Source organism: Lutra lutra, chromosome 5 (assembly GCF_902655055.1).
Source record: "Lutra lutra chromosome 5, mLutLut1.2, whole genome shotgun sequence".
In the NCBI taxonomy this organism is placed as follows: domain Eukaryota; kingdom Metazoa; phylum Chordata; class Mammalia; order Carnivora; family Mustelidae; genus Lutra; species Lutra lutra.
Genome location: NC_062282.1, coordinates 41873458 through 41900674, shown reverse-complemented (window position 1 = coordinate 41900674; position 27217 = coordinate 41873458). Strand labels below are relative to the sequence as shown.

The following is a 27217-nucleotide window of genomic DNA, read 5'->3' as shown; positions in this document are numbered from 1 at the left end:
AAGATTCTTCTTCTGACCTTCTCAGGCAGAGAACGGTCAACACCTCCTCAGTTATCCCACAGCACTGGTGTGTGTGTGTGTGTGTGTGTCTTGGTCACAGCCATCTCCCTATACGTTGCTCTAGCTGTCTGGGCTCAGCACCCCCTCATCTTCTGTCACCTCGGTCCTTCTGCTCCCTTCCTGATACATGTGCTCTCTCCTGTGACAGTGATTCTCCCAAACCTCTGTGACCACGGGCAGGAACTGGACTAAAGGAGGTAATGGAAGCACATACAACAGTGAACACAACAGCTGGAATGTTCCATGGAATGTTCCCAGCACATTCCCACTCAGGGGGGAGCACAGTGCAGGGGAGGGGGCTATGTGGCATTGTATTCTGCTTCAGATTTACCTGGGGTCTCTTTAAAATGCAGATCCCTAGGCTATCTCCCTAGAGATTCTGATTCACCGGTGGGGACTGAGCTGAGGAATTGACATTTTAAAAAAACCTATTTAATAGGACATTAAAAACCTGTACAAATAGAAACTATATGGAACGCCAGGAAATCAGATTTTTTTTTTAAACAGTTAAGGTTATTTTGTTGCAGATGGTCCCTGGGGCACACTCTGAAGATCGGGGGGTTAAAGGCATGAGCTTTGGGTTTGACCAGATTTGAGATGAATCTGTCGCCACCATTTATTGGTCATAAAAGTCTCGGTTTCTCTGCATTTCAGGGTCTTCACCTTATAGTGACGGGAGCAGTTCCCAGTTTGGACTAGTGATACAATGCATATAAGCTCTTGGCACAATGCCTGACACATAGAAAGCACTAGACAGATGCCAGATGTCATGATTATTACCATTTCCTTTGACTCCTACAATGCAGGGAGGTAGGTATGAGGCCCATTTTACAGATGGGGATGCTGTGGCCATACACCATTTGCTAGGGACAGAGGCTGCATGAGAAATGAGGTTGTCAGCTCAGGGAATAGATGCACATCCCCTCTTCCAGAAAGACTTCTTTCATGCAGTCCAACTGGCTCTCACACCACACTGTTCTTCAAAGTGCTGCTCTGGGCTCCCAGCCCCTGCCATCCATCTGTTTCCTGAGGACAGCAGCACTCAAATTCCCAGTGACTGGGAGACCTAGTGCTATCTCCCTAGTGATGATCAGAGCCTGCCTTTCCCAGCAGGTCCTCTTCGGCCTCAGATGCCGGCAACATCCTGTGAGATGGAGGGGGAGCGGGCGGGGCACGATTGGAAAGAGGGAGGGGACAACCGGGCAGCGCACTTGAACACCTGGCAGGGTTGGTCACTGTGTCAGAGGAAGGATATTCCCCGACGGGCTTGGCACCCTCTCCCTGGTCAAGCTCCCTGGCCCTTCCTGAGGCCCTCCCTTCCCTCCTGCCCCAGGATCCCCGCTGCCCCAGTGGAGAGGAGTGTGAGCTCCTGGGGAAGGTGGAGGAACCTCACCCAGCCGAGGGCCTTGATCTGAGCTTCAGCACTTTGTCCTCACCTTCCTCTCCTGTCCTCAAGTGGATAAAACAGAACAAAGTCACCTGCTTCGCATCCAAATAGCCGTTTGCAGCAACACAGACCGCAAGACTTTCAAGGCCAAAGAGAACAACAGACCACCTGGTCTAAGCCCACCCTTCCACTTTGTTTTCACTAGTTGATTCATCCTAAAAATAATACGCCACAGTAGCCCCAGGTGGAAAAAACCCAAATATCCACCAACTGACAAAGGACTGAACAACTATCCGTACAATGGAACACGACACGGCCATAGAAAGGAGAGGAGTACCGATTCACGCAGTGATGCGGGTTAACCTCGAAAACATTAAACTAAGGGAAATAAGCCAGGCACCAGAGGCCACACATTGTATGGTTCTATTTATGTGAAAGATTCAGAATTGGCCAATCCACGGAGACGAAAAGCAGATTGGTGGTTGCCAAGGGCTCAGGGGAAAAGGACAATGAGAGTGTCTGCTTAATGGGTACACGCTTTCCTCCCTAAGTGATGAAATGTTTGGGAACGAGGTAGAGCTGATGCTGCCCGACATGGGAGTGTACTAAATACCCCTGATTGGACACTTTAAAGTGGTTGAAATGGTCCATTTTATGTTATGTATATTTTGTTACAATAAAAAAATATGCCCATGGTGATAAGCACTATCAGTATAAAAGAGGATGAATGGGAAAATACTATGTTCCCTTCCCCCAGATGTCTATTCATTTCCCACAGGGGAATACTGTTCATGGTTCCTTGCACATCCTAGAAAAATTGCTAAAATGCATGCGTGAGTGTGTGCGTACCCCATTCAGGAATAAATGGAATCCTATTATAGGTAGTATTCTGTGTTTGAGGTTTTGATCAATGAAGGTATCTTGGAATTAAGTTCTGATCAGCACAGACAGACCCGTTTCATTTTTTTTTTGGCAGTTGGAGAATAATCCACTGTGCTACTGAGTGAGAGCAGAACACCACATAAACATTACGTCCCTGCACGATTACATGCATGTATCCAGCCCCCTTCTTATTTTCAGGGTAGGGAAGGGGAATGTCCAAGGCCGGACAGAACTGGGGCTGGAACCAAGTCCCTGATCACTGGGGCTAGGCCCACTGGCCTCCCCCCTTAGAGAGGCTGGGGGCTCAGGCAGCTTTTACCCCGGTTGTACGGAGGGCTGGGTGGGTGCTGGGCTTGGAGCTCCAGCCCTGGCAGGGCACACGGGAGCTTTAGGAGAGGAGTCCCAGTTTGGGGGGAGGGAGACCAGAAACTTACTGTGGGAGCTGATGTACTCAGGGGACTTGCCCGGTCCCAGGGGTAGGGCCTCTTCATAGTAGTCCTCCGGCGGGGGCCGTTGGGGAAGCGGTGGAGGCAGGTCGGCTGACTGAAGGGGGACAAAGGAGGCAGGTAAGACCAAGAACGCCAGGAGAGCGGAGGGAGTCGGTGGGGTGATGGAAAGGAGGCTGCGGCAGAGAGAGGCAAGAGCCCCAAGGAGGTGGAGGGGGGATGCAGATGTGAAGCGGGAACTTCCGACAGAAGGGCAAAGGGCAGAGGTGGGAACCCTGAGAGGCCACCTGGTCCTCTACTTCTTGCCCGACTTATTTCAGCATCAGGACTTCTTGGGAAGATCTAAGAGTTTTGTGGAAGGTCACATAGATGTCGTTAGGCTTTTGATTACGTAAGCCCACGCAGAATGACCAAAAACCACTGGAGTTCAGCAGTGCTCTGCGAACATGTCAGCACACCTGTGAGGAAGCACGACAAGCCCATGGAAGACAGAGTACTCAGTGAGGTGGCATGGCCTCTTGGCTAAGAGCTTAGGCTCTGAGGCCACGGCACTCCCGCTTCACCGGGATTAAGCTCTGTTGCTCACGAGTTGTGGGCACTGACATGTGTGCTCACGCTAAGCCTCTGTTTCCTTATCTGTAAAATGGGGATAACAATGGTGCCAACCTCGTTCAGTTATTGTGAGCGTGAAGAGGATGCAGTGAGGGGTCAACAGTTGGTACCACTGGACGGCGATGAGTATAGTGAGTTATGCAGTCAACGCAGTGTTCAAAGTGATTATGAGCCCCTTGCCTTAGTTCCATGCATGAAGGCAGGGAACCCCAGGTATGGCCCAAAACTTTATTTTGCAAGTGAAAAACAGGCTCAGAAAGGGGAGGTGGCTCATCTAAGACTGCACGGCAGCAGGAGGAGGGCAGAGGCCACCAAGCCCTGACCCAGAGCTTTCCCCACACTCACTCCACGTTTATTATGGCAATCAGAAGTTGGGGGGGGGTACATTCTCTGTGCCTGGAGGGACAGGGCAGTTCACCACCTTATCCCTGCTCAGCATGGGCGAGGTGAGCACATCATGGGTCACTGAAATGTTCTCACAGCCTGTTTCTCCTCTTAGAACAGGGTCCTGCACAGCCGGGGGGGGGGGGGTCCTAGGCATTGGCAGGAGAGCTTCGCTGGCCACTTTGGAGGGACAGAGGGCCGGAGGGTGTTGGAACCCAGGCCATGACTCACGTGTCTCAGAGACGGGCTCTTGGCTGGCTCAGGGCTGGCTCCTTTGCAGGGTTCCCCATCATCCTCTGGCATGTCCCGGAGGTCGCTCAGGTCACAGTCTACCGAAGGGCAGGCCATGGGGGCAGAGGAAGCCAGGGATGAGCTCGGTAGAATGGGAGGAAGCCTGGACCTGGGGTCTGGAGGCCTCTACCACCTCCTTCGTTAGAAACCCTCAGCAAGTGACCCCATCACTCTGAAACTTGGTCTTCTCCTCTGTAAACTGGTCCAAATAATCCCTCGACTTGTCTGTCTGCCAAGGTTACCAAGAGGGCCAAAGGAAATGGTATCTGGTGTGGTGTTTTGGGGATTTTCAAGAAGTAGGTCATGAAGGCACTGTGTCTTCCCTCAGTCTCTCCATCCCTGAAACTTTCACCTGACCTGCAGCTTTCTCAAAGCGGAATAGTGCTGTCTTCCCTCGGGAGGGAGCAGGGCTGGGACACGTCCTGCCCGCAGCCCGGCGTGGCTGCTCCAATGCCCACTGGCAGCTCTCCTTTCTGCTGGGGGGCAGGGAGGCTCAGCCCAGGGTTCAGGCAGCCACCACCAGCGGCTGTGAGCAGCAGAGCGACAGCGTCTTCTGTGGCCTATGCATTCCTCCCTACCTTTCTTCAAATCCTGGGGATGACTTCCTGTGACCATACAGATTCTGACTGGATTTTCAGACCCGGCAGGGCCTAGAGAGGCCAAGGGACTTGCCCATTGTGACTCAGTGCTGCGACGTTAAGAGTCAGACTCCCACCCAATCCGAGGGCCCTTCCGGAGACGGGGGCAGGGGGCTCGCACACGCAGGGAGAGGACAGCACCCAGCTGGGGGTGGGAGAGGGTCGCTTACCAAACTCTTCAAAGAGGGACTCCACGAAGCTGGGCCCAGAGTGGAGGTCTGCTGTGTTCACATACAGGTAGGAGACTTCCTTGGCTGTGAGGAGTGGGAGAGCTCAGCTGCGGTGAGGGGGCTGTGGTCTGCTGCTGCCCACTCTGAGGACGGCTGGGTCTCCCCCTCCCGCCACTGGGACACAAACCCACTCAGGACTCGGCCCCTTTGACAAAGCACATGCACATCCTAAATGAGTTCCCTGGTTTTCAAACTTTGTTCTGATTTTTACCGCGTTCCTGAGCGTCTCCTTCTCCAAGGGAAATGATGCTCAGAGCACAGTATAGAAAACAGAACGTAAGGCTGCTCTGGGGAGGGCGAGGGGACAGGGCCAAGCACGGCTGGCAGACCACCGCCCCTCCCACCCTCCCACAGTCCTGTGAGGCCTGCCGATGACATCAGCCTGTTTTGTCCCTGGAGGAGAGGCTCAGAGAGTCACCCAGGAGTGATGCCCATGCCCTCAACCCTCAGACCCCCACAACACTGTACGGGCACAGTACGGCTTGTCAGAGTTTACTGAGTGTGGGGCTGACCTGGGGCGTCGAGCACAGGCAGGAGTGGATGGGGAGCCCTTGCTGCAGAGCGGACGGTGGGACAGAGAAGCCATGGGGTTCCTGGAGGGGCATGAGGGAAGCCACAGGGCCGGGTACACCTCGCGGAGGGGGTGTGTGTGATGTGTGTGCTGCTTGTGAGTGTCATGCATGAGAGTATGTGGGGTGCACAAGGTGTACCTGGGTGTGCTGTGTGTCGTATATCACGTGAGCTGCGTCTGGGAGAGTGTGCTGATGGTGAGTGTGGGGCGTATGTCACGGGACAGCATATTTGCTGTGGATGTCCTGTGTTGGTGAGACTGTGTTGTGCACACGAGTGAGCATGGTGTGTGTGTGAGTGTGTGTGGCAGCTGTGTTGTGTACATAAGCATTAGTGGATCGAGTTGGGAGGGGTACGAAGAGCCGCGATGGAGAAGGAACAAAGTGGCTAAGGACACCGGTCAGGCCCTGAAAGTGTTTGAGGCACGCTGTGAGGCTTCGGCCCTGGGGAGTTCCTGAAGGTTCTTGAGGAGCTGGGGGCAGAGGGCCTGTGGCTGACCTGGGAGGGGCTGCAGGCTCTGCAGGATGGAGGCCACAGCCATCTTCTTCTCCAGGGCTGTGTCACTGAGGTACTCATGGTCCAGGAGGCTGAGTAGCCCCGTGAGCTCAGGCAGCAGCTGCTCCAGCACTAGAAGGAAGCACAGGGGAGGGAGGCTTGGGGTCAGGATCCCAGCCCTGCCCTCGTCCACCAGAGGCCAGGGCAACCCGGGCCAAAGGCAGGGCGGGTGTGACAGGGAGACCTCAGAAGCCCTCCCACAGCTGTCCCAGGGCTGGCCGCTCGCCTCCAGAGGGAGACCCCTGCTCAGTTAACCATAACGTTCCGCTGGGCCTCCCCACTCTCCCTCAGACCTCCTACGGCTTGGCCTGAGGACAGATGCTCCCGGCTTAGGCCTGGTGAGCCCAGGTAACCTGAATAGAGGCTCTCGGCCTGCCCTTGTCCCAGCATGCCTTCGGCTGTCCAGGCCCAGGTCTCCTTCCTCGCTGCAGCTCGGGGCTCAGTGCAGGTCCCGGGCTGGAGCCCCTGGCCATCCAGGACACAGGCAGGAAGGGAGCCTTCCTGTCCCATCAGTTCATACGCTTCAATCTCTGGAACCTTCTGTTTCCGGTGCCTTGGTGGGAGCCAAACTAAACATTAACCCTTCCCATCCCAGGCCCCAAACCGTTGTCACCAGTCTTTCGGTGATTTATCAGCATTTTTCAAACCTGAGGGTATAGAGGAATTACCTGATGAGCTCATCAAAATGCAGAGGCGGGCTCAGGTCTGGGGCAGGACCTGAGATTCTGCACTGCCAGCGAGCTCTGGGCTGACTTTGACACCGCTGGTTGAGACCACACTGAGCAGCAAGCCCCACAGCACGCAGTCCTTTAAGACCGGAGCATACTGCAACCATGATGTCATTGATGTGTCCCTGTCCCAAACAGTAACTTGGGACTTGGTTCGCCTTAGACCAGCTTTGTACAGTAGTAGTACTGTCCTGCTTTGTGACTTGCTAGTCACTTGTGCAGAATACTAAAAGCTAAGCGTGTTGAACGATTCTCGTGAGCTGTGCTAAGCCTTCCATACTTATAATTGCATTTAAATTAACTATCGAGCATTTTATGGCTTAGAGTGGTTAAATAACTCCTCCAGGGTCACACAGCCAATCACACTTCACCTGGCCCTAGCTCCCTCCCTTCTAACTACGGCACTAGACTCCCTTGCAGGACTGCATACAACCATACCAACGAGTTTTGAGATTGGTCCCATGAGCACACCTCCTTTTTAGAGGAAGAAACCAAGGCTCAGAGAAGAGCGGTGTCTTGCTTGCAGTCACACAGAGGCCACCGAAGAGCCAGGCCTTTAGCTTATAGTCTCTGGACTCCCAGCCCCATGGGCTTCTCTCCACCCTGGACCCTCCTAAAGAAACAACCAGACTCCGACTTACAGTTATAGGGTCTGGGTGTGTTAGAGGGGCTATAACCTCGTGCATAACTGCTGGAGCCAAACTGCTGGGTTCAAGTTTAGATTCCATTCATTATGGTGAGACCTTCGAAAGGTACTTAGCCTGTGACTCAGTTTCCTCCTCTATGTAGGAGTAATAATAGCACTTGTCTTAGAGGGTTGCTGGAAAGATAATTAGGTTATGCATGAGGAGTGCCTTGCCCTATAGAGAGTAAATCTCACCCCAACTCAGCTGTTGCCGTTGTCACTGTGTTTAGCATGCTGGTCTATGCTGGGTGGGTCTCTAGAGCTGTCTGCTCCCCCAGCAGGCTGGGAGGCTCTAGATAGGGCAGACCATCCCAGGAATCTCAGCTTCCTCGGCATCTAGTCTGGGGTCTTCTCAGTGCCGGCTCTCCATATGTGTTTCATGAGAGAGGCTGTGAGCGGATGACTACGCCAGGACTTTTTAAATACTAGAATCGTACGCACAGATAGTGGCACTTGTTGGAAAAAATGGGATGTGGCCATCTCTCTGTAGCATTCCGTCATCACCTTCAACCTGCTGGAAATGAGCTAAGGGCTGATGCTGTCAGCGGCCACCGCGTGAGCTCCTCTCTGCTGCTGGGCACTGAGATAGTGCACTGTCCTGTCTCATCTGTGAGCAGGTCCTGCTGGGGTACCTTTGTTCCAGAAGAGGACCGAGACCAAGGGAGGCTGCGGGATGGTCGCACACGTGAGAGAGGTGGAACCTGGCTGATTCCACGTTTGTGTGATTCCTAGAGCTGTGGAGTCGCACAACGCCAGGGGGCGCCACTCACTTTGCAGCCCAAGTGCAAGGGACCCAGAGGCTCTGCTCTCTCCACGGCCCCAGCCCTGCCAATGCCCCCTGAGCAAGGTTTCTGATGGGAAGATTTCCTTCCTCAAAGTAGGAAACCACTTAAAGTCAGAAGAACATCTGAGGTAGATTTTAGCTGTTGCAAAGGAAATCTTTACAAATGGAATCACAGACTTCTCGGGCACCCTCAGCAGACACATTGAAAGTCGGTTAACTCAGTTTTAAGATATTGACTGAGCGCTAATTGTGTGCCACTCAGGGGATTAGAAAATGAGTAAGATTGTTTCAGTGGGTATGCTCCCCTCACACACACACACGCACACACACACACACACACACCCCTAATTACTCATGAGGGAGGCCATGGTAAACGCTCCTAGGAAGGTACCACGGGGGACCGTGGTAGCTTTCTCATGGCCTGCAGCCATGGTTCCTATTTGAAAATTCATGACATTGCTCTGATATTACGTGCGAATGTCAAGGCTATGGGATACAGTGACTCTTTATCCCTCTGAAACTTTTTGGCTTTGGGATTCCTTTGCACGTTAGGAAATTATCAAAGCGCCAAAGAACTTTTGTCCTATGTGCCTTACAGTTACCAATATTGACTGTATTCACAATTAAGGCTGAGGAAATTTTAAACCACAAGAACACACCAGCACATATCCCATTAGCCTTCAGAGCTACTGTGTCATCACACAACACAACCTCTGGAAAACTCCACAGTAAACCTAGAAAGAATGGGAGTGAAAAAAGGCATACTGGGTCTGAGTATTATAGAAAAGTAGGTTTGACCTTGCGGACTCCCAGGAAGCATCCCCAATCATACTTTTCTGAGAATCGTGGCCCTTCAATGAATGACCTTGGATTGCTAAGTCTTGTCCCTGTGTCCACTCCTCCCTCCCTCTCTCCCCAACTCCCTCCCGCCCTTTCTGCCTCTCATTTTACTCTGCGGGTCCCAACGATTTCTTCTTGCTCTTATCAGCCAAAGCTTATGTGCCAAAGCTTAGATTCCTGCTTCTAAAAGCTCTCCTGCTTCTAATTTGAGGTTTGTTGCAATCGTTTTCAAAGTAAGAACAATTAGGTTCCGTGTGAGTTCTCTGCACGGAAAGGTGGGGGAGTTTTAATACCTAAGCTTTGTTAACGGCTCTTTAAATTCTTTTCCCTGATTGTTAATGGGATTCTTAACATGGGACCCTGACTTCTAAGTGTTCTTGTTGAATGGAGACGTGATCACAAAAGTCCAAATAGAGCAAAGGAGAAGGAGGGAACCGAGTGAACCTGGGAGAGGCAGATGGGCAGTGAGGAACTGCCCAGGACCTGTGGGAGCTTCTGTAGCCTGAAAGGACCTGGCAGGGAGCAGGTGGCTGAGGGACAGTCCCCCAGCATTTCCAGAGTTGGTTGGTGGAGGGAGCGTGAGCCACAGGCGGCGTCTCTACCTGCAGAGGGCAAATGGGCGAGAACCCTTCCCCCAAGGCAGAGCAGTGACTGTGTGCTGGGCACTTAAGGCTCACCTTCTCATTTCAGCCTCATAAACTGCACAGGAGGGACGTAGTGTGGTGCTCTGTGCCTCAACGAGGGAGGGAATAGAGGCTCGGAGAATCGAGGCCACGCTGCTAGTAACTGGTAAGGCCAGCCCTGGAGCGCAGGTCTGTCCAACGTCACAGTGTACACCCTGTGCTGGAATCTTCCATCAGAAAACGTGGGCTCTGGGGCGCCTGGGTGGCTCAGTGGGTTAAGCCGCTGCCTTCGGCTCAGGTCATGATCCCAGGTCCTGGGTTCAAGCCCCGCATCGGGCTTTCTGCTCAGCGGGGAGCCTGCTTCCTCCTCTCTCTCTGCCTGCCTCTCTGCCTACTTGTGATTTCTCTCTGTCAAATGAATAAATAAAAATCTTAAAAAAAAAAAAAGAAAACGTGGGCTCACAGCAGTGGAGGACAGGCTGGGGCAGGGAAGAGGCAAGTAGCCCCTCAAAACCCTCCTGCTGAGGGCTCTGGGCCATGACTTCATCTGGGTTCCCGACCTGGGGACCATAACCCTTACTGGGGGGCTGAAATTCTTGCTCAGCCCATCTCTTTGCTCTGGGCCTGTTTGTGAACTTCAGAGCCCTCACTCTGGAGATCTCAGAGAAGCAAAACAAGCCTCTCAAATCATCTACCTGGCTTCAACAGCAGGATCTCATCCCAGGGGGCCCCTTATACCTCCTGGGCACAAAAGGGTTTTCAGCGGGTGCTCGGCTCTTCAAAGGCAGTCTCGAGCTCTCCTCCCAAAAACTGGCTTTCAGGGGCAACGACTGTGGCAGTCCTTCTGTGGCAGCTTCGTCTTTAGTGCCAGAGAACTGAAACCACAGGGATTTAAGTGATGGCAGAATTGAACATGGAGAGAAATCGTATGTGTATAGTGCATATGGCGAGGGTTTCTGCCAGGCCTCAAACACAGGACAAAGCCAGGACAGCAGCCTCAAATTTTAGCAAGAAAGAGACTCTCCCAGGGGCGTTGTTGGAAAGGCTGATTCCTGGATCTCCTCCCTGGGCCTTCTGGTTCTGCAGACCCTCTACTGAGAACCAAGAAGCTGCATTTTATTTCATTTTATTATTTATTCTTTTTATTTAAAAGATTTTATTTCTTTATTTACCAGAGAGCGAGAAAGCGAGAGCGCAGGCAGAGGGAGTGGGAGGCAGAGGAAAAAGCAGGCTCTCTGCTCAGGATGTGGGACTCGATCCCAGGACTCCGGGATCACGACCTGAGCCCAAGGCTGCTGCTTAACCGGCTGAGCCACCCGGGCCCCCAGAAGCTGCATTTAATAAGCACTCCAGGTGGCTCTGAGGTTCAACCCGTGAAAGCTACTCCGCCAGAAAACCCACACTGCAAGGCACGTTGTGAACCCAAGGAACATGGGAAGGCGTTTCTCCTTTGCTCCCAAGTTGTCATCAGACCTCACCTTAGAAAAACCGCACGTCCAGGTGGGAACAGGAGCTCCCACAGATTATAACTAGCCAGAGCAGGGGGGCTGGCTGAGAGGAGCATGGTGCGTGGGCCCTTGCGGTCAGACCCGGCACCCTGCAATTCTCCAGCCACTGCTTCCAAGCGACAGCAAGATGGCACGCTGGGGAGCTCCGCGCCCTGGCCTTCTGTCTGTCACCCTGATGGCGAGGTGAGGTCAAGTGCCGACCGACCCCTGCAGAGCGAGGCAGCTGAGTGTGTGCAGCGCTCTGTCTTCGGTGCCTGGAGCCTGCACTCAGTCGGGGCCCTGCTGCAGTGAGGGCTGCTATCTCCTGATCACCTCCGAACCGTGCTGGCTCCGGAGCACCGCTCAGGTGCTGTCTGGCCACAGATCTGCCATAGTTGGGTACCAAGCTCCGTGAGGACAGGAACTGTGTCTCGGTCACAGTAGCTGTCCGATAAGCATTTGTTTAGCCAACGTGGCATTTTGATGACCTAGTCCAACTTTCTCATTTTAAAGACGTGACAAGGAGGTCCGAGAGGTTCTTTGACTTAGCTAGGGCCTCACAATGAAATGAAAATCAAAGTCCCTAGTGTTAAAGTCACACAAAGCTTGCGACTTGGCGGAGTTATCAAAGAGTGAGCGAGAGCACCGGCCGTGCACCATCTGGCCCCTCCTCGCTTGGCTGCTTTCCAGTGGTGGCCCCCCGGGGAAATTTCCTAACTTGTCCAAGCTTCCAGTTCTCTATCTGCAGACCCCGGGGTCATCACAGTAACTGCTTCATGCAGTCATTGTAAAGATGAAAGGAAACCACGCACGGGGGCTCAGTGCTCTGGACAGGTGCGTGGCCATTCACGTGTGACCTCCAGAGAGTTTTGGGTGCTGGGGCACAAGGGAGGGGAGGGAGGGGGTGTCCGGGGACAAGAGGACACGGGGACTCTGCAAGTCTTGCCACGTTGACAGTTACATAGCTCTGAGCCTGACACTGAGCTTAGGGTAGCTGTGGCGGTAGGAAGGGCTGGAGCCCCTTTCCTCAGGGGGCTCCTACCCCAAGGACCCCCCCATTCCAGATGAGGGGACATCTTTCATTTGGAGGGTCCCTAGTCAGGAAGAATCTCCTTCACCAATTCCTAACCGGCCCCCTCCCATCTTCACTCCTGGTCCAGGTCTTGCCTGCTTTCTGAGGACAGACTAGGGCATCGGGACAGCATTATCTTTTGTGTCTAAAGTTTATTTAGAACCACGAATACATTTCATTGATCTTGTTTGGTTTAGCTGAGCCTTAGGGAGGTACAGTGAATTCCAGTGAGGGGAAAAAAAAAAACAACAGGAAGAAATGGTTTAATCATTGTTTATAAAACTTCAATCTTTCACTAAGTGGACAGACAGGCTCGGAAACCCAAGATGGGTGATAATTGTTCATTAGGTTGCAAAAAAATTTGCCAAATAAAATCAGGAACTATTTTAAAATATATTTAAGATTAGACCACTAAGTGTTTACTTGTTACTGGTGAATACCCAACTAAGATCAATTTTCTCTCCGCTCCTCCACCTTCCCCACTTCATTTAAATCAAAATGAGATGGTGCAGAGCAGAAAATAAGCCACAGGCAGAAAGCACTGTTGCTTGCTCCCAGGACTGTACCCCCATGCAGTATGAATGAAGTTTTCAATCCAAAGGTCTTTATCATAGCCGGTATGGGTTCTACCGCAAAGGCTGGATTTATTTAGAGATCTCAAAGGTAAAAGAGTCTAATTTCCGAAACAAAAGAGAAGTGAATAATTAACCTTCTGCAAACCACAGGAATAATAACCCCTGTTTTGGCACTGACCTGGTCAGCCTAGTGGGCGCCCTGACTTGTGATCTCATTCCTGGGCAATTTTCAGACTATGGAATTTACAAAAATGCTTGGAAACAGCTTGCAAGTTACAATGCCATTAAATGCAAAGCAGTGGGAGGAAATACAATTTCTCTTTCCCCCATCTCCTTTTTTGACAAGCCTCTCTAGGACAAAGATAACTCATCCTTCTTTGTCTTCAAAGTCAGAGAACATGCAACAAGCATGATTCAAAAATGGAAAACAGGAGAGGTGTCAGTATGTGGTGTTTACAAAGGGCATACCTGTTTTGTTTGTTTACTCAAATTTTCTTTCTCATTTTCCGAACGGCAAAATAACCCATTTTCCAGCTCCTGAGCTGGAGAAAGGACCAATGTGTTACTTTAAAAATTTTTGGTCATGATCTGAGAGATGACTTTCTGTATCCTGTGCTACAATAAGCTAGCGCATTCATGAGGTCTGACTCCATTGTGGGGGTGGGGAGGCAAGGCACCCTGAAAAGCCAAGCAGTCTACTTAGCAGGTGTGACTTCAATGTTTGGGTAGGGGGAAGGGAAGGAAGAGGAACCCTTTCCTGTGGACTTCCAGTTCTGCAGGCCCTTCCAGAGAGACTTTCCTCTAGGTTGTGCCTTCATGCTCCTTTCCTCAGCCTCTTAATCCAGGGCCTTTGCATACGCTGTTCCTTCTGCTTATCGGAACTCCCTTCTCCTGCCAACCAGTGATGCCCTCCTCCGCTCTCTGCTCACTCATGACTGCTTCAGGGAAGTTTCCCCTGTCTTCTCCACCACATCTGTCCCCCTATTTTATAGTACAATAGCATCACTCTCTCTGTGGTATGTGCCATGGTGAAATGTTACATTTAAGTGTGCATTTCTTCAATTAACATCAGCTTCCCCAACTTGAGCCTGAATGCCTTGAGGGCAGGAATAGCACCAGCTTTTGCTGGTACCTGACACAGAGTACATGCTTAAGTTATTTGTGGAATCAATGAATTCTTGATGCAAACTTAGGAGTTGTTAGTCTAGTAGTTAATGTGATTGAAAAACCATGTCTTTAATAGTGGGTCAGCATTGTAAAAAGATGCTTAAAAAAAGAAAAAAAAAAAAGCAGGTAACAATAGTCCCGGGAGCAGAAGAAAGCAGAGGTCCAATTTCCTACTTGGCTAAACTCCCCAAACCCTATTTGGTTGAGCTTGTATCTCTCGTGTGAATACGGCTGCCAACGGATTCAGTGATGCACATTTTGTAGTTGGTGGATTTTAATCCTAACGTAGAAATTGGGAAATAATAATGACTAACATATATTAAGCAACCCAAACTACTTACGTTCAAGGCCTGTCTCCTCCACCCCACCCCCCACGGCCTAGCTGTGCACTTTTGGGACACTTACATTACCATACGTGTCTCATGTACAACACCAGGGACCTATGAGCCTATGTACCTCATCTGTGGGAACGAGCCCTAATGCAAGGAAATGTGCCTACTACGGTGCCCGGCACATAGTAGGTTCTCAATAAATGTTGGCTGTTTATATTACTCTCGCATTGTTATTCTGTGTCACCCTCTGCTTTAAACGATTTACTTGTATTATTTACACAATTTAATTCTTATGGCAATGTGGGCTAGCCCCATTTTGCAGGTGTGGGAACTCCAGATTCCAGAGTGGGAAGAACAAGGAGGAGCTCTTCAGGGATGCCCGCCCCAGTGGTCCCTCATGGCAGTACTGCCGGCTGCCCAGCTCTGGGCTAAATGCACACCAAAGGTCTGCAGAATTCTCCCTTAATTTGTGGGTGCAGACATCTCTCCTTCTCCTGCCCACAGTCTCTTCCAGGTTGTTGCAAATCTACCTATTGGGGGCCACGGGGACACCTCACTTCCTCTGAATTCATAAGCCCTTCTCTCGGAGCCTAGGTGAAGGCCAAACAGTGGGCACAATGGCAGAGGGAACCACGCTGGTTGGACCAGCATTATTGGTCACTAAAACAAACACTTCCTGTTGTCCAAGAGTGTTTGGGGAAGACCATGGGTCATGTGGGCTGGAAAAGAATGAAAAAGGAGCAGCAGAGAAACCCAGCTGCAAAGCCAATGTCTTGGTGCTGACTGCTTTCCAGGAGTTAAATATAGCCCCTGAGTGAGGGAGGGCCAGGGAGGGTCACCTTGGAAGGCTTTGTGCGTGTTCATTACAGCTGGTGCAGGAAACACAATATCCTTTATGCTGAAGAGAATAGTACAGGTTTGACTCCACAAGCCAGAAGCGCAGAATCCTAAGGGAGGGAGGAGGGAAGGAAGAGGGGGAGGACTTGGGGGTTCGGTCTGAGAGGACTGGTTTGGGGCCACACCTCCCATCTGCTAGGGTGGAATTTGGGGTAAGTCACTCAACCACTCCGAGCATCCCCTTCCGCTCTGTAAGGAGGGGCTCAGGTGTCGGTTCGTATGAGGAGGGAAAGGATTTTATTTTTTTTTATTTTCATTTTTTTAAAAGATTTTATTTATTTATTTGTCATAGAGAGAGAAGTGAGAGCGAGCACAGGCAGACAGAGTGGCAGGCAGAGGGAGAAGCAGGCTCCCTGCCAAGCAAGGAGCCCGATGTGGGACTCGATCCCAGGAGCTGGGATCATGACCTGAACCGAAGGCAGCTGCTTAACCAACTGAGCCACCCAGGCGTCCCAAGGGAAAGGATTTTAAACCGTGGATCATTATTAGAGATGTTAGGGGAGCACACTTCTCTGATCTGTTATTTAAGGAAGACAGGGAGGCCAGAGGTCAGGGAGGTCACAGGTTAGTTGGGAAGCAGATCATAGGGGCCTTTTATGGGACTCTCTTTGTAGGAGTCAGGCCAGGGTGACAGGCTCAGGGAACCCCCGAATCTTAAATGGCCTTTCTAGCAGCCGCTCTGCCCAGGCTCCCCCATCCACCAGCAGCATCCTCACTCTGGGCATCTGGTGTCCCACCCATGGGCCACCAGGGAAGCCATTTCCAGACAGGAGGGGGTGGGGCAAGCCACTGACTTCCGAGGAAATAGCTTTTGGCTGTGGGACTGGGCTCTCCCAGAATTGTTCCTTTGTCTGCAGATTCCTCCCTGTTTAGCTCACAAAGGAAATGGTTCCAGGAGGAAGTGGAAAACTGTGACCCACACATGCACAAGATGGTGGCTGCTTCCGACCAAGGCAGTCTGCACCATCTCTTTCATCAGAGCAGGGCAGAGGCAGTCCGGAGAGTAGCCCGGGATACCCAATGATAAAAGCAGGTAGTTTTTTTTAAGCTCTTAAATGATGTTCCAGATGTTGTGCTAAGCATTTTGTCTAGATGACCTCACTTAATTCTCATAATGATGCTGTGAGGTAGATACTATTTTTACACCTGACTCGTGAAGCTCAGAGATGCCCAGTCATTTGCCTAAAGGCACACAGCCAGCAGAACCCAGATTCAAACCTAGACTTAACTCTAGAGCATAAGCTCCCAATTGCTGCATTATAAGAGCTTCTGGCCTTCTTCCTCTAACGGGGGTGCTTTACCCCCAAAGCTTGCTAGAACCAGCAGTGAGTGCTTCAGGACTTTCCCCACTGCTGTCCATTCACAGGTTCCGGGCCTGAGGTCTAGATGGAACAGGGCTTTCTGCTTCTGAGAAGTTTGAGTTTGAGGACTCATCCCACAAATACCCTGGGGCAGACACCAAAGACATCTGGGTAAGTGTATGTAGATAATAATAAAGATATCCAAGAAAGACAGTGAGCATTTATTGAATGCTTCCCACGAGCTGGGTACCTTGCCTGACACTTTGATTTCTCTTCTTTTCTTCTTTTTTTTTTTTTAAAGATTTTATTTATTTATTTATTTGACAGAGAGAGAGAGAGAGATCACAAGTAGGCAGAGAGGCAGGCAGAGAGAGAGGGAAGCAGGCTCCCCGCGGAGCAGAGAGCCCAATATGGGGCTTGATCCCAGGACCCTGAGACCATGACCTGAGCTGAAAGCAGAGGCTTTAACCCACTAAGCCACCCAGGATAGAACTTCAGGGGGCACCTGGGTGGCTCAGTCCAGCATCCGACTCTTGGTTTCTGCTCGAGTCATGATCTCATGGGTTGTGGGATTAAGCCCCAAATAGAGCCCACCATCAGACTCTGGGCTTCATGCTGGGTAGAAAATCTTCTTAAAGATTCTCTCTGTCTCTCCCTTCTCCCATTCATGCATGCTCCCCTGGCCTCTAAAATAAGTAGATAAAATCTTAAAAAAACAACAAAAAAAGTAGAACTTCGGGTGGATAAGAATTGAGTTAATCCTGACCCTTGCTTCAGGAGACACTGTCCTCACTCTTTCAAACATTCTCCACTTGTATTTACTTATTTGTTTATATGATCGGTTATTTTTGCAAATGTAGTAAGGACCCACAAATCTGCCATTCAAAGCAAAAGCCGGGGTTCAGATGATATCTTACATCTAACTACGATCCCGTGCTTCTTGGCGCTGAAACCCAGCCTAACGGCCATCCTGAATGCTGTGTTTGTCACACCCTTGTTTTCCCTTATATATAGTGCCATTGCAACTAGACATAGCCACAAAAACTTTTTAAAAAACCTATAGTTGTAAAAACAAACAAACAAACAAACAAACAAAAAAAAACAAAAAACCTATAGTTGTTTCTAACTTTATTAAGAGGGCATACAATGCCGTAGGTAATCTTTGTGACTTTTTCTTTACTATTATCCTGCTAAGATCTACTCTTACCGTTGTCTGTCATTGTGTTCATTCATTGTGTTCTATGATAGTCCATTACTGGAATAGTCTCTGTGGCCGCCACTCTGTGCCTACTATACTTCACCTAATCTTTGCGGTAGCCCCAAAGGAGCTCTTCTTATCCCCATTCTACTGACAAGAAACTGAGGCCTAGAGAGGCTAACGAAATTTCTGGAGGTCCCAAGTGCCCGGTTTGAAACATTCCGGTTTCTCATTCCACCGTGTTTTAGTGTAGAGGAAAAAACACAGGCTCTAGAGCCAAAAGCTCAGGGCTCAAGTCCCAGCTCCACACTTAATGGCTGTGTGACCTTGGACTAGTTGCTGCATGTCTCTGGGCCTCAATTTCCTTAAGATTAAACTGGAGTGATGGTGGCTGCCCTACCCACCTCTCACGCCTCTTATGAAACTCAGATCTGACAACGTCTGTGCAAAGTGGAGCACTGACGCTTTGCAGATCAGTGAAGTGTGATTATTCCTACGTATATAGATCATCCGTTCCGCCTCTCCCCCAACGAACCACAGAACCTCTGCAGGACTCAGGAGATGAGTCGGAAGAACAGCGCTCCCATTCAGAAATGCAAAGGATTAGGTTGACAATGAGCCCACAGAAACCTCAGTGTGATAAAAGAACCAGAAAATCATCAGTAAATGCCTCAGGCTGCACTCTTAGGAACATACTCTGTACTTATCTTTGTTATGTTTGATGGTTTTTTTTTTTTAAGTCACTTTTTACTATTTCTTACCTATTTTCACTATCTGACACCATGGTATTTCCTCTGCATGGCTTGTTCTCCTCTAACGGCTCACAAATACTGTGCGGCCTGATTCAGCGTCTGCCTCTGCTGTCCAGTGCCCAGCACAGTAAAGGGTGCACAGCAGGTGCACTGGGGACTGATTAGCTGACAACCCAGAACTCAGAGAAGGACCACGGACTAGGGAGAAGACCAGGTAAATTCTACCTAGGACAAGTGTCTCCAAGAGCAGAAGGGCTCATGGCGGGGTGGGGGGTGAGGGAGGCAAGGAGGCGGAGCAAACTTGTCCCCTGGGGGTACCAGGGGCACTGGGGGATAGAGCTGCATGGTAGCTCAAGACCACACCAACTTAAGGAAATCTGAACTAAGAAGAGAGGCAGATGTCCCTTCCAAGAGGGGCTGAACCCCAGGGGGACAGCTCTTTCGCAGGGAGGTGGAAAAAGAGTCAGTACAGTGGGGAGGTGAGACATGGGCGCCCAGAGTAACACCTGGGATTTGCCTTTCCTAGCTTGGAGACCCAATGTAGGAGATGTCACCTTAGTTTTGTCATCTGTGACACAGAGATCATGAGAGGGCTCCCCTCAGAGGTTGTGGTAAGTGGAAAGGGAGGTCAGCCTAGCCATTCCCTCCCTTCCTCTCTCCTGCCTTCCCTCCCTCCCCTTCCCCTCCTTGCCTGCAGAAACCTCCCATTGCCAGCTCTGGATTGGTGCCTACCAGGTGCCCAGGACTCCAGGCCGCAGGGAGCGCAGGCATCCTGGGGCAGGCTCTGGGAGACCCCCAGGCTGATTCCTGTCCCCAGGGCTAGGGCAAGGCTCCAAGAAAGTGATGACAGAAGGTCCTGGGGATGGGGAACTTGAATTGCAGAGAGCCCCAGACAAACGTCTTCTCTGTTTCCACATCAGACCAACGATTCTACACAATTAACTCTATTTGAAAATGGATAGACTCTGAAGTTTTAAGTTTCTCTGTTCTTAACCGAAACACAGAGGTGAGCTAATGTTACCCAGTCTGCTGTTTGTGTGCCGCTCCTAACTGGTCACCTCCTTCCAGTCTCAACCTTCCCACTGTGATGTGAGCTCACTGCTGCCCCTAACGATTTCCCCCAACGGCAACGCACCTGCCCGATTGACAGCTCCCCAGGGCCCCGACACCAGTTTCCTCTGTGACATAGATGATCGAAGACCTTCCCATGTGCTCCCTATGGCTAATCCCCGATTCCTCTGTCGTTTTATCCCTTCCCAGGATGGGCAGAATCTAGAGGGAAAGCAGAATCTAGAGGGAAAGCGGCTACAGAGGGAACCTGAATCCCAACCTGATTCATTAAGAGAAGTGATCATTTACAAACCTGTATTTTAAGTATTAGGCATTATTATTATTATTATTATTATTTTTAAACTAAATGCTTCCTGTGTGCTGAGTGCCTGCCTTGCATGAAGCCAATGACCCCTTAGGGAGACAGGAGATTGTGATCTCCATTTTTAGTTGAGGAAACTGAGACCCTGGGGGATTAAGTGGATGAGGGGAGCTAGGATTCAAACTCTGGGCAACTTGACACCACAGCCAGTGCACGGAGCTCTTGCATTATGCTGCTTCTGTCATTAGTTACAAATCCCAGCAACCTGGCTTCTCAGGGACTGGCAGAGGCCCAGCTGGGGACCTGGAGGATAAAGCCCTCCTCTATCGAAGGAACACCTCTACCTGATCTTCTGGGCTGTAGGCACGCCCACCCCGTTGCACACTGAGCACACTTCTGGGGCTTTCTTCTTTTCACTCTGGCTTTTTCTCTACCTACATGCTGCCTCCCCAGGGTTTCTGAGGTTCCTGGCTAGAAAATGCCCCTTGAATGCTCTGTATTCCCTGATGGACACAGAGCAGAGAGGACCTCATGTCACAGGCATGGGGGCCTTGCTGGGAGACGCGGGTGCAGGGACTCTGAGCTTCCCCTCCGCCACACCTCAGAGCTGCACCTGGTTGCTGGCCATGAGGAAACGTGATCAGTCTTTCTGGCTTCCCAGCACACTCCTAGATCAGTTTTCTTCTGGGTTCAAGTGGAGCTAAAAAAATTCCCCTTGGTTTCATATCAGCTGCATCTGCTCTCAGCAAACCCTTCAACAAGAAGGGGCAGGGAGAATAAATATTTATTCTACAAATGAATAAATCTGATTCCATCTTCAAAAGAAAGCTGCCGTATAAATTATCATAATTTCTCCATTCTAAAATGGCATCAATTTAAAGATGTTTTATCTGCCTAATAACAGCTTTTGGGAGGAAAAACAGAAAAATGAACTAATTGATATATCAGTTGTGAGACATGTTCTATTTTTTAAAAAAGGTGTCTCGGTATCAGTTAATTTTTTTTTTTTTCTAAACATGGTCCAATTCAATTCTCATTTTATTTTTTTTGGGCTCTGGTATTCTCAGAAAAAAAAGCTCCCAAGCCTTGCTTAACTACTGTGAGACATGGCAGGTTATCACCAAGTGTCTTGGCCCCCTTGCAGTGCTGTTTAGCGCTGTGGGCTGCTGGGTCAGCGCGGGTACGGCATGGCCACCCGTGTGCTAATGGCAGCTCTGAGGCCCCCAAAGCCAATGGACGTGATTTCTCCCCAGCAGAGATTACGTCTGAGCTTGCAGATACCTCACGACCATGCTGGTGGTCCCGCGGAAAGCCCGTTGGAGCCCATCATAGAACCCGAGGCAAGACACTGCCCCTTGAACCTCAGTTTCCCCAGGTGTAAAACAAGAGTCATAGCGTAAGATAGGTGGTCTTCAAATGTTCTTCTAATGGAGTTATGGGAACTGTGGAGCTTCCTTCAGGGCTGCCTTGGGCGTAGGAGGGATGGAATGGACTGTACTGTGTTCTCACTCCCACTTCACTCTGAACAGTTCTATTGCTTAAGATTTTGTTTGCAGAAGGATTCTGGGACTAAAAGTAGTTTGAAAAACACGAGTGAATGGCCCTCTGGGGTCCTTCCAACACTACTCTTGAATACATACTCTTGTATGGTCTAAAGGATAGAGCTTCCTTTCTTAGTCTGGACACCGTCAGAATTCTTCTTAGCACAGTGCTCTGGGTTGATACTCCCAAACTCATTGTAGTCTAATCCAAGGGTTGGCAAACTTTTTCTATGAAGGACTAAATAGTACGTATTTTAGGCTTTACCAACCACATATGACCTCTGTTACAAGTACTCCACTCTGCTCTTGTAAGTGAGAAAACCATAGACAATGCATAAGGAATGGGTGTTTCTGTGTTCCAATAAAACTTTATTTACAAAAGCTGGTGACGGGCTGGATTTGGCTCGCAGGCCAAGGTGTGCAGATCCCTGCCTCAAAATACTAATACTTCGACCAGACAGACGAAGAAACTGAAGCCTACGGAGGGGGGTCTAGGAACTGGGTTTGCTTGGGATCCCTGTCTCCCAGACAGCGGACCTGCTTCCACGGCCCCACACGGCTCATTTAGCCGTGAGTCTTAGCCCAATTTTAACTGCGGGCTACACGTTTGAGGGCATGGTGCCTGGAAAAGACACGTGCCCCACTTCTCTCTCTCAAGAGATCAGTTTTCCCCGAGGCTCTAAGAGGGCTATAAAAAGCCACTGAGCGGGCTGTCGACAAATTCCCCAGAGCTGGAATGACTGCAATGTGGTGCCACATTCTGTCCCCTCTGCGGCCTGACAGCTGCTCCGGGGAGGAGAATCGCGCCGGACCGGCTCTGTACCTCCACCCTCATCTGGGGCGAGGCTGGGATTCCCCAGATGGAATTTTAGATGGAGGACAAGCCCTGCCTGGGGCCTCTTTCTTCGTTCCAGGAGGATGAGAGCTTCTTGAATCCTGAACACTAGAACTCTGAGGCCACAGTGGGAGGAGGGGAAAGGGTAAGAGATAAGATCTTATGCAGCTGCCTGACCATATCACTCACTGACGGAAGGTGCCCTCTTTCCCTCCCCTGGTTCTCAGCACCCTCTCTGCCCCGGCCTTGAAATCCGGACCTAGTAAATCCTTGTAGCTTATCTAGCAAGTCCTCCCTATAACTGACTTGGGGATGACCCTCCAGCATTCAGTGAAAAACTGAGGTTTGGAGGTAGGCAGGGCTGCGTAAATAGAAGGACCTTTCTAAGGCTCAGTTTCTTCATCTGTAAAATGGGGATACTTAAAAAAATATGTGCAATAAATGTTCAGTTATCTAGCGAAAGTAAATTACGGGAAATAACTTTAAAATCCAACAGAGGGCAAAGTTACGATACACATTCTTGCTGAATTCCCTTGGCAGGTGAGATGGCAGTGCTCAAAAAAGGTAAGAATCACAAATACACCAAACACTGTCCACGCGTTCGCACACTGACAGGAGCCACGTTCCTTCTTGGGAACACACTTAATGGCCTACTGCAGATCTAGATTTTGCCATAAACTTTTTTTGTTTTTCTTTTTTAGAAGATTTTATTTATTTATTTGACGGAGAGAGAGAGAGAGATCACAAGCAGGGGGAGCAGCAGCAGGAGAGAGAGAAGCAGGTTCACTACTGAGCAGGGAGCCCGAAGCGGGGCTCGATCCCAGGACCCTGGGATTATGACCTGAGCAGAAGACAGACGCTCAACCGACGGAGCCACCCAGGCGTCCCTACTGTAAACCTTTAATACAAAATCATATTCATACTTTTATAATTCACACACATGCCCTGGCTATACGCGGTACAGACGCGGTACAGACGGTCTTAGCCATAGCCGTGGGCGGCAGTTTGGGATGGAATTTTCCGTCCAAATGAAACAATGAAACAAACGGCACGTTTGCTCTGCAGAGAGGCTAAAACACATCAAGCTCGTGGCAGTGCAAGCATGAGAGGACCCCTTGTCAAATGCAGATGCCCCGACTCCCAGGGAGTGCTCAGTGGGCTCTTCTGAACATCCGCTCTGTGTGAAACACTGGCCACAAGAAGACAAGACCACCCCAGACCACAGGACTCACAGATACCTAGAAGGAGCATTTCGGTTAGTGCAATAAAATCTTCTAAAAGCCAAGACTGAGGAGGGCGCCGGTCACCCCAAGTCAGAGAGGAGGTGGAAGGGGGTGTGGTAGAGATGTTTGCACAACGGGGTGATGCTGAGCTGGTCTCTTTTTGGACGGGGGGGGGGGGGGGCAGCAGAGACATCGTTCTGAGACCCAGTGTTTGCATCCGTCCAATGGGGACTCAGCTGTCCACTCCACAGGGCTTTTACCAGGGTTGAGAGAAACCACAGAAGAGAAACTCAGGCTGCAGGGGTTCGCAGAGAAAGGCAGTTAGTGGTCATTTTTGTCTGAATATCCCTATGGCACAGGTTCCTTCTTGTCCATGGCAACCCCCGAGTGTATGACTGTGGAGAGAGAGTGGGTATGGTTACAAGAGGCTGCACGGGCTCTGAACGAAGCCTTCGCCGTGCTCACCATCCCAACACTGTGCTGCAATGGACACAACCCGTAAATGTAGAAATGCTTCTAAAAGTTATAAGTGTTATAAAAACGTACGTTCTCGTGTTGCCGAGCGAGTGGCTGAGCCAAGGCGAGGCTGAAGGATCCTGCTTCCATGGCCAGACTTATGTCTACTCTGAACTGTGTGCTGAGCCATTTACTGGAGATGGGTCTCCTCGGGCTAGAGTTCACACACCCTGAGAGCCCACAGCAGAGGGCAGGGTGGGGTAGGGAAGGAGAAGCCCCACGGTGAACACGGGCATGCCTAAAAGTCCAATGGGCACAGACTTGTTGTTGTTGGGTGTGGGGGGATGTATTCAGATATATTATGGACTACAATAGAAAAATTGCTTGGCGTTTTAAAGATAAAATGAGACATTTCAGAAGACTACTTTGGATAAAAGATCCAGACCCTAGAGTCCCACTTGGCTGAAAAGTACACAAGACTGTGTTTGAGACAGCAGCAGGGAATCCTGGCCGGTGTTTGGGCAGGGTCAAGGGTCATGATAAAAGCAGGTCACTGCTTAAAACAGTGAGCTCATCAGACTCAGCTGGGAGCTGTGCAAAGGGCACACAAACCCAAACCTGACTCCAGACCCACTGATTAGATCTCTGGGGGCATATTTTCAGTGGGCCCCACGGGAGGGGATTCTGATCCCAGCTGGGGTCAGACAAACTGAGAGCGGTCCTCGGGGCAGGCTGGAGAAGGTGAGAGCAGAAACAGGAAGCTCCCATCGGGTGGAGAAGAAGCCATCCAAGAGACATTTTTCAAGAATAGTCAACAGGATTTAAGGTCTTCTTGGATGAAGGATGAAAGCAAAGGAAGCAATGAGTAACGATGAAGCCTCTGTTTCTGTGTCCCTAAGGTAAGACTCATTGAAATGGAGAATCCTGAAGTTGAAAGTGGCCATATCCAACTTCTACGTTATGAATTTTGTATTTTTTCATTCATTAACTCATCATCTCAACAGAGGCTTTTCCAGCATTTACTACGTGCCAAGCATGAACTCCGGTGCTAGGGAAAGAGCTGTGAACACGGGTAAGAAGGGCCCTGCCCCGACAGAGCTCACGTTCACAGCTAATTCAATCCTACGACTGATTCTCATTATGAAAAGAGCAGCCAAGGAGGAAGGAGGGCCCCTGCCTGGGAGATTGGGATAGATGGCCTTGAGGAAGTCAGGTTTGAGCAGACAGCAAAGGATGAGCAGGACTGAGCAGGCAGAGCTACAAAGCCCAGTGTGTGGAGACCCCGCAGCCAGAGACGGACAGGGCGCAGAGCATGCAGGTGACAGGGCAGCATCCTGAGGACCGCCGTGGAGATTTTCGTTTATACCTTAAAAACACTGAGAATCCACTGAAGGGTTGAAGCGTGATTGGATCTATAGTTTAAATGACTGTCTTTGACGGCATCAGGTCCTCTCCTTTCTGAATTCTATCCTTGAGTGTAATTTATAAGACCCACTAAAAGTTATGATAAAGTGCAGTTTTTTCTTATTTATTTATTTATTTTTTATTTTTAAAAGACTTTATTTATTTGACAGACAAAGATCACAAGTAGGCAGAGAGGCAGGCAGAGAGAGAGGGGGAAGCAGGCTCCCTGCTGAGCAGAGAGCCCGATGCAGGGTTCAATCCCAGGACCCTGAGATCATGACCTGAGCCGAAGGCAGAGGCTTAACCCACTGAGCCACCCAGGTGCCCTGACAAAGTGTAGTTTAAATAAAAGGTGGATACTTCAGGCGGAAGTCCCATTCTCTACAGTTCACAAAAGGGCCAGGCCTAGAGAAGCCACTTGAATATTATGTGACGGCTGTTCTCAGTTTATATGTTACTATGGTCCCCATAGGAAGCATTCCGTGATTTGCTGATCTGTGGCCACTCAGCCTCTGCTTCCTATGTCCCTGGCCAACTTCAGTTCTCGTAGTAGATAATTCTTCTCATTTATGTGCTTCTCCTAGATCAAGCCCAAATCAGCCTCTCTTTGAGCTCCTGTACAGCTTTCTGGAGAGTGGTTCTATTATCTCTTCTACGGGACTGATCCTGTGTCCCCCTTTCAAATTCGGTCTTGTTCACAAACAGCCCCATTTCCTCCAATATCTCCTCACATGGTTGTGTTGTTAACAGAAAAAGAGAAACAGGAAAGGTGATCTGATTTGGTGGTGAATAAGAGGAGTTCAAAACCGGGTCACTTGGAGGTCGAGATGACTTCTGCATGGAAATGCACCATAGGCAGGAGGTAAATAATGCAGGATTGGACCCAACTCATGGCTGAAGACGGACCCTAAGCATCACCCTCGAGGAGGTGTGGCTCTCTACACAAGGGAGTATAAAGAGAGGGCTGAGAGTGTGGGGAGAGAGGGGCAAGTGTCTTTAAAGAAGAAAAAAGCAAGTGAGCCAGAGGGCAGCACGGAGAGTAGCAATTCGTAAGCACCTGCCATGGGCCGGGTGCTGGGCACTGTGCAAATGATACCACGGTCCAGTTTCCCAGTTCTGGGTGTCATTCTTCCAGCTTTGCAGACTGAGGCGACAAGGCTTAGTTGGTTAACTTGTCTGAGGGCTGGAGAAGTCCAGAGGCTGTGAGCACTGATAGCAGTGGGAGTGAGGGACAGGAGGAGACGCAAGAGACACTAGGAGGGTTGGAGCAGTGGTTATTTAATGGAGACTTATTTGATTCCAAAATGCATGCTTTCTTCATCTCCACCAAGTAGCAGAATACATTTAAAGGAGTCCATAGTGGGTCAATAACACTACAGAGAAGTCCAGGGGATGGGACTCAGAGGAGGGGAAAGATGAAACAACATGGAACGATTTGCGACCCAGAAGAGCGGGCTTTCTGCAGAAGGTGTGATTGGAAGGGAGAATGCAGGCAGCGCACGGGGTGTGGGGGACGGGGCTGGAGGCTGACATGCTGACTGTGCACTTGAGAAGTTTGGCTGGGAAAGGAAGGAGGAAAACACTTAGGAGTAGAGGGCGTGTGTGCATGCGCGCGCGTGAGCAGGGACTTTAATTTTTTGTTCAGTTGCATGTATTTTTTTAGAAGGGTAAGAGAAGTATGAGAAGCGGATGGTGTCCAAACACAGGATTGTTTTTCCCAAGCAAAGATCAGAATGGAGTAATGATAGGCTTCTGGCAGAGGTTAGGGAGGGAGGAACTTACTTGGCAGGGTTCTCACCCATGTGAGAAGGGGGGTTTGAAACTGATATTTGAGGGAGAGGCAGAAAAAACCTTGACTACAATGGAGAAGCCAAACACCATGGAGTCTGA

The 27217-nt window shown here is 50.2% G+C and overlaps 1 protein-coding gene across 2 annotated transcripts in view; it reads right to left on the bottom strand.

Moving 5' to 3' along the window:
* Positions 1-27217, bottom strand: part of AFAP1L1 (actin filament associated protein 1 like 1) — a 60118-nt gene that overhangs the window by 28406 nt on the left and 4495 nt on the right. For both annotated transcript variants that reach the window (XM_047729757.1, XM_047729756.1), the window contains exons 2-5: positions 5999-6127; positions 4871-4954; positions 4003-4100; positions 2764-2872 (exon numbers count right to left, since the gene is read on the bottom strand). In XM_047729757.1, the coding sequence (XP_047585713.1) occupies positions 2764-2872; positions 4003-4100; positions 4871-4954; positions 5999-6127 (420 nt within the window). The remainder of the gene's footprint in view (positions 1-2763; positions 2873-4002; positions 4101-4870; positions 4955-5998; positions 6128-27217) is intronic.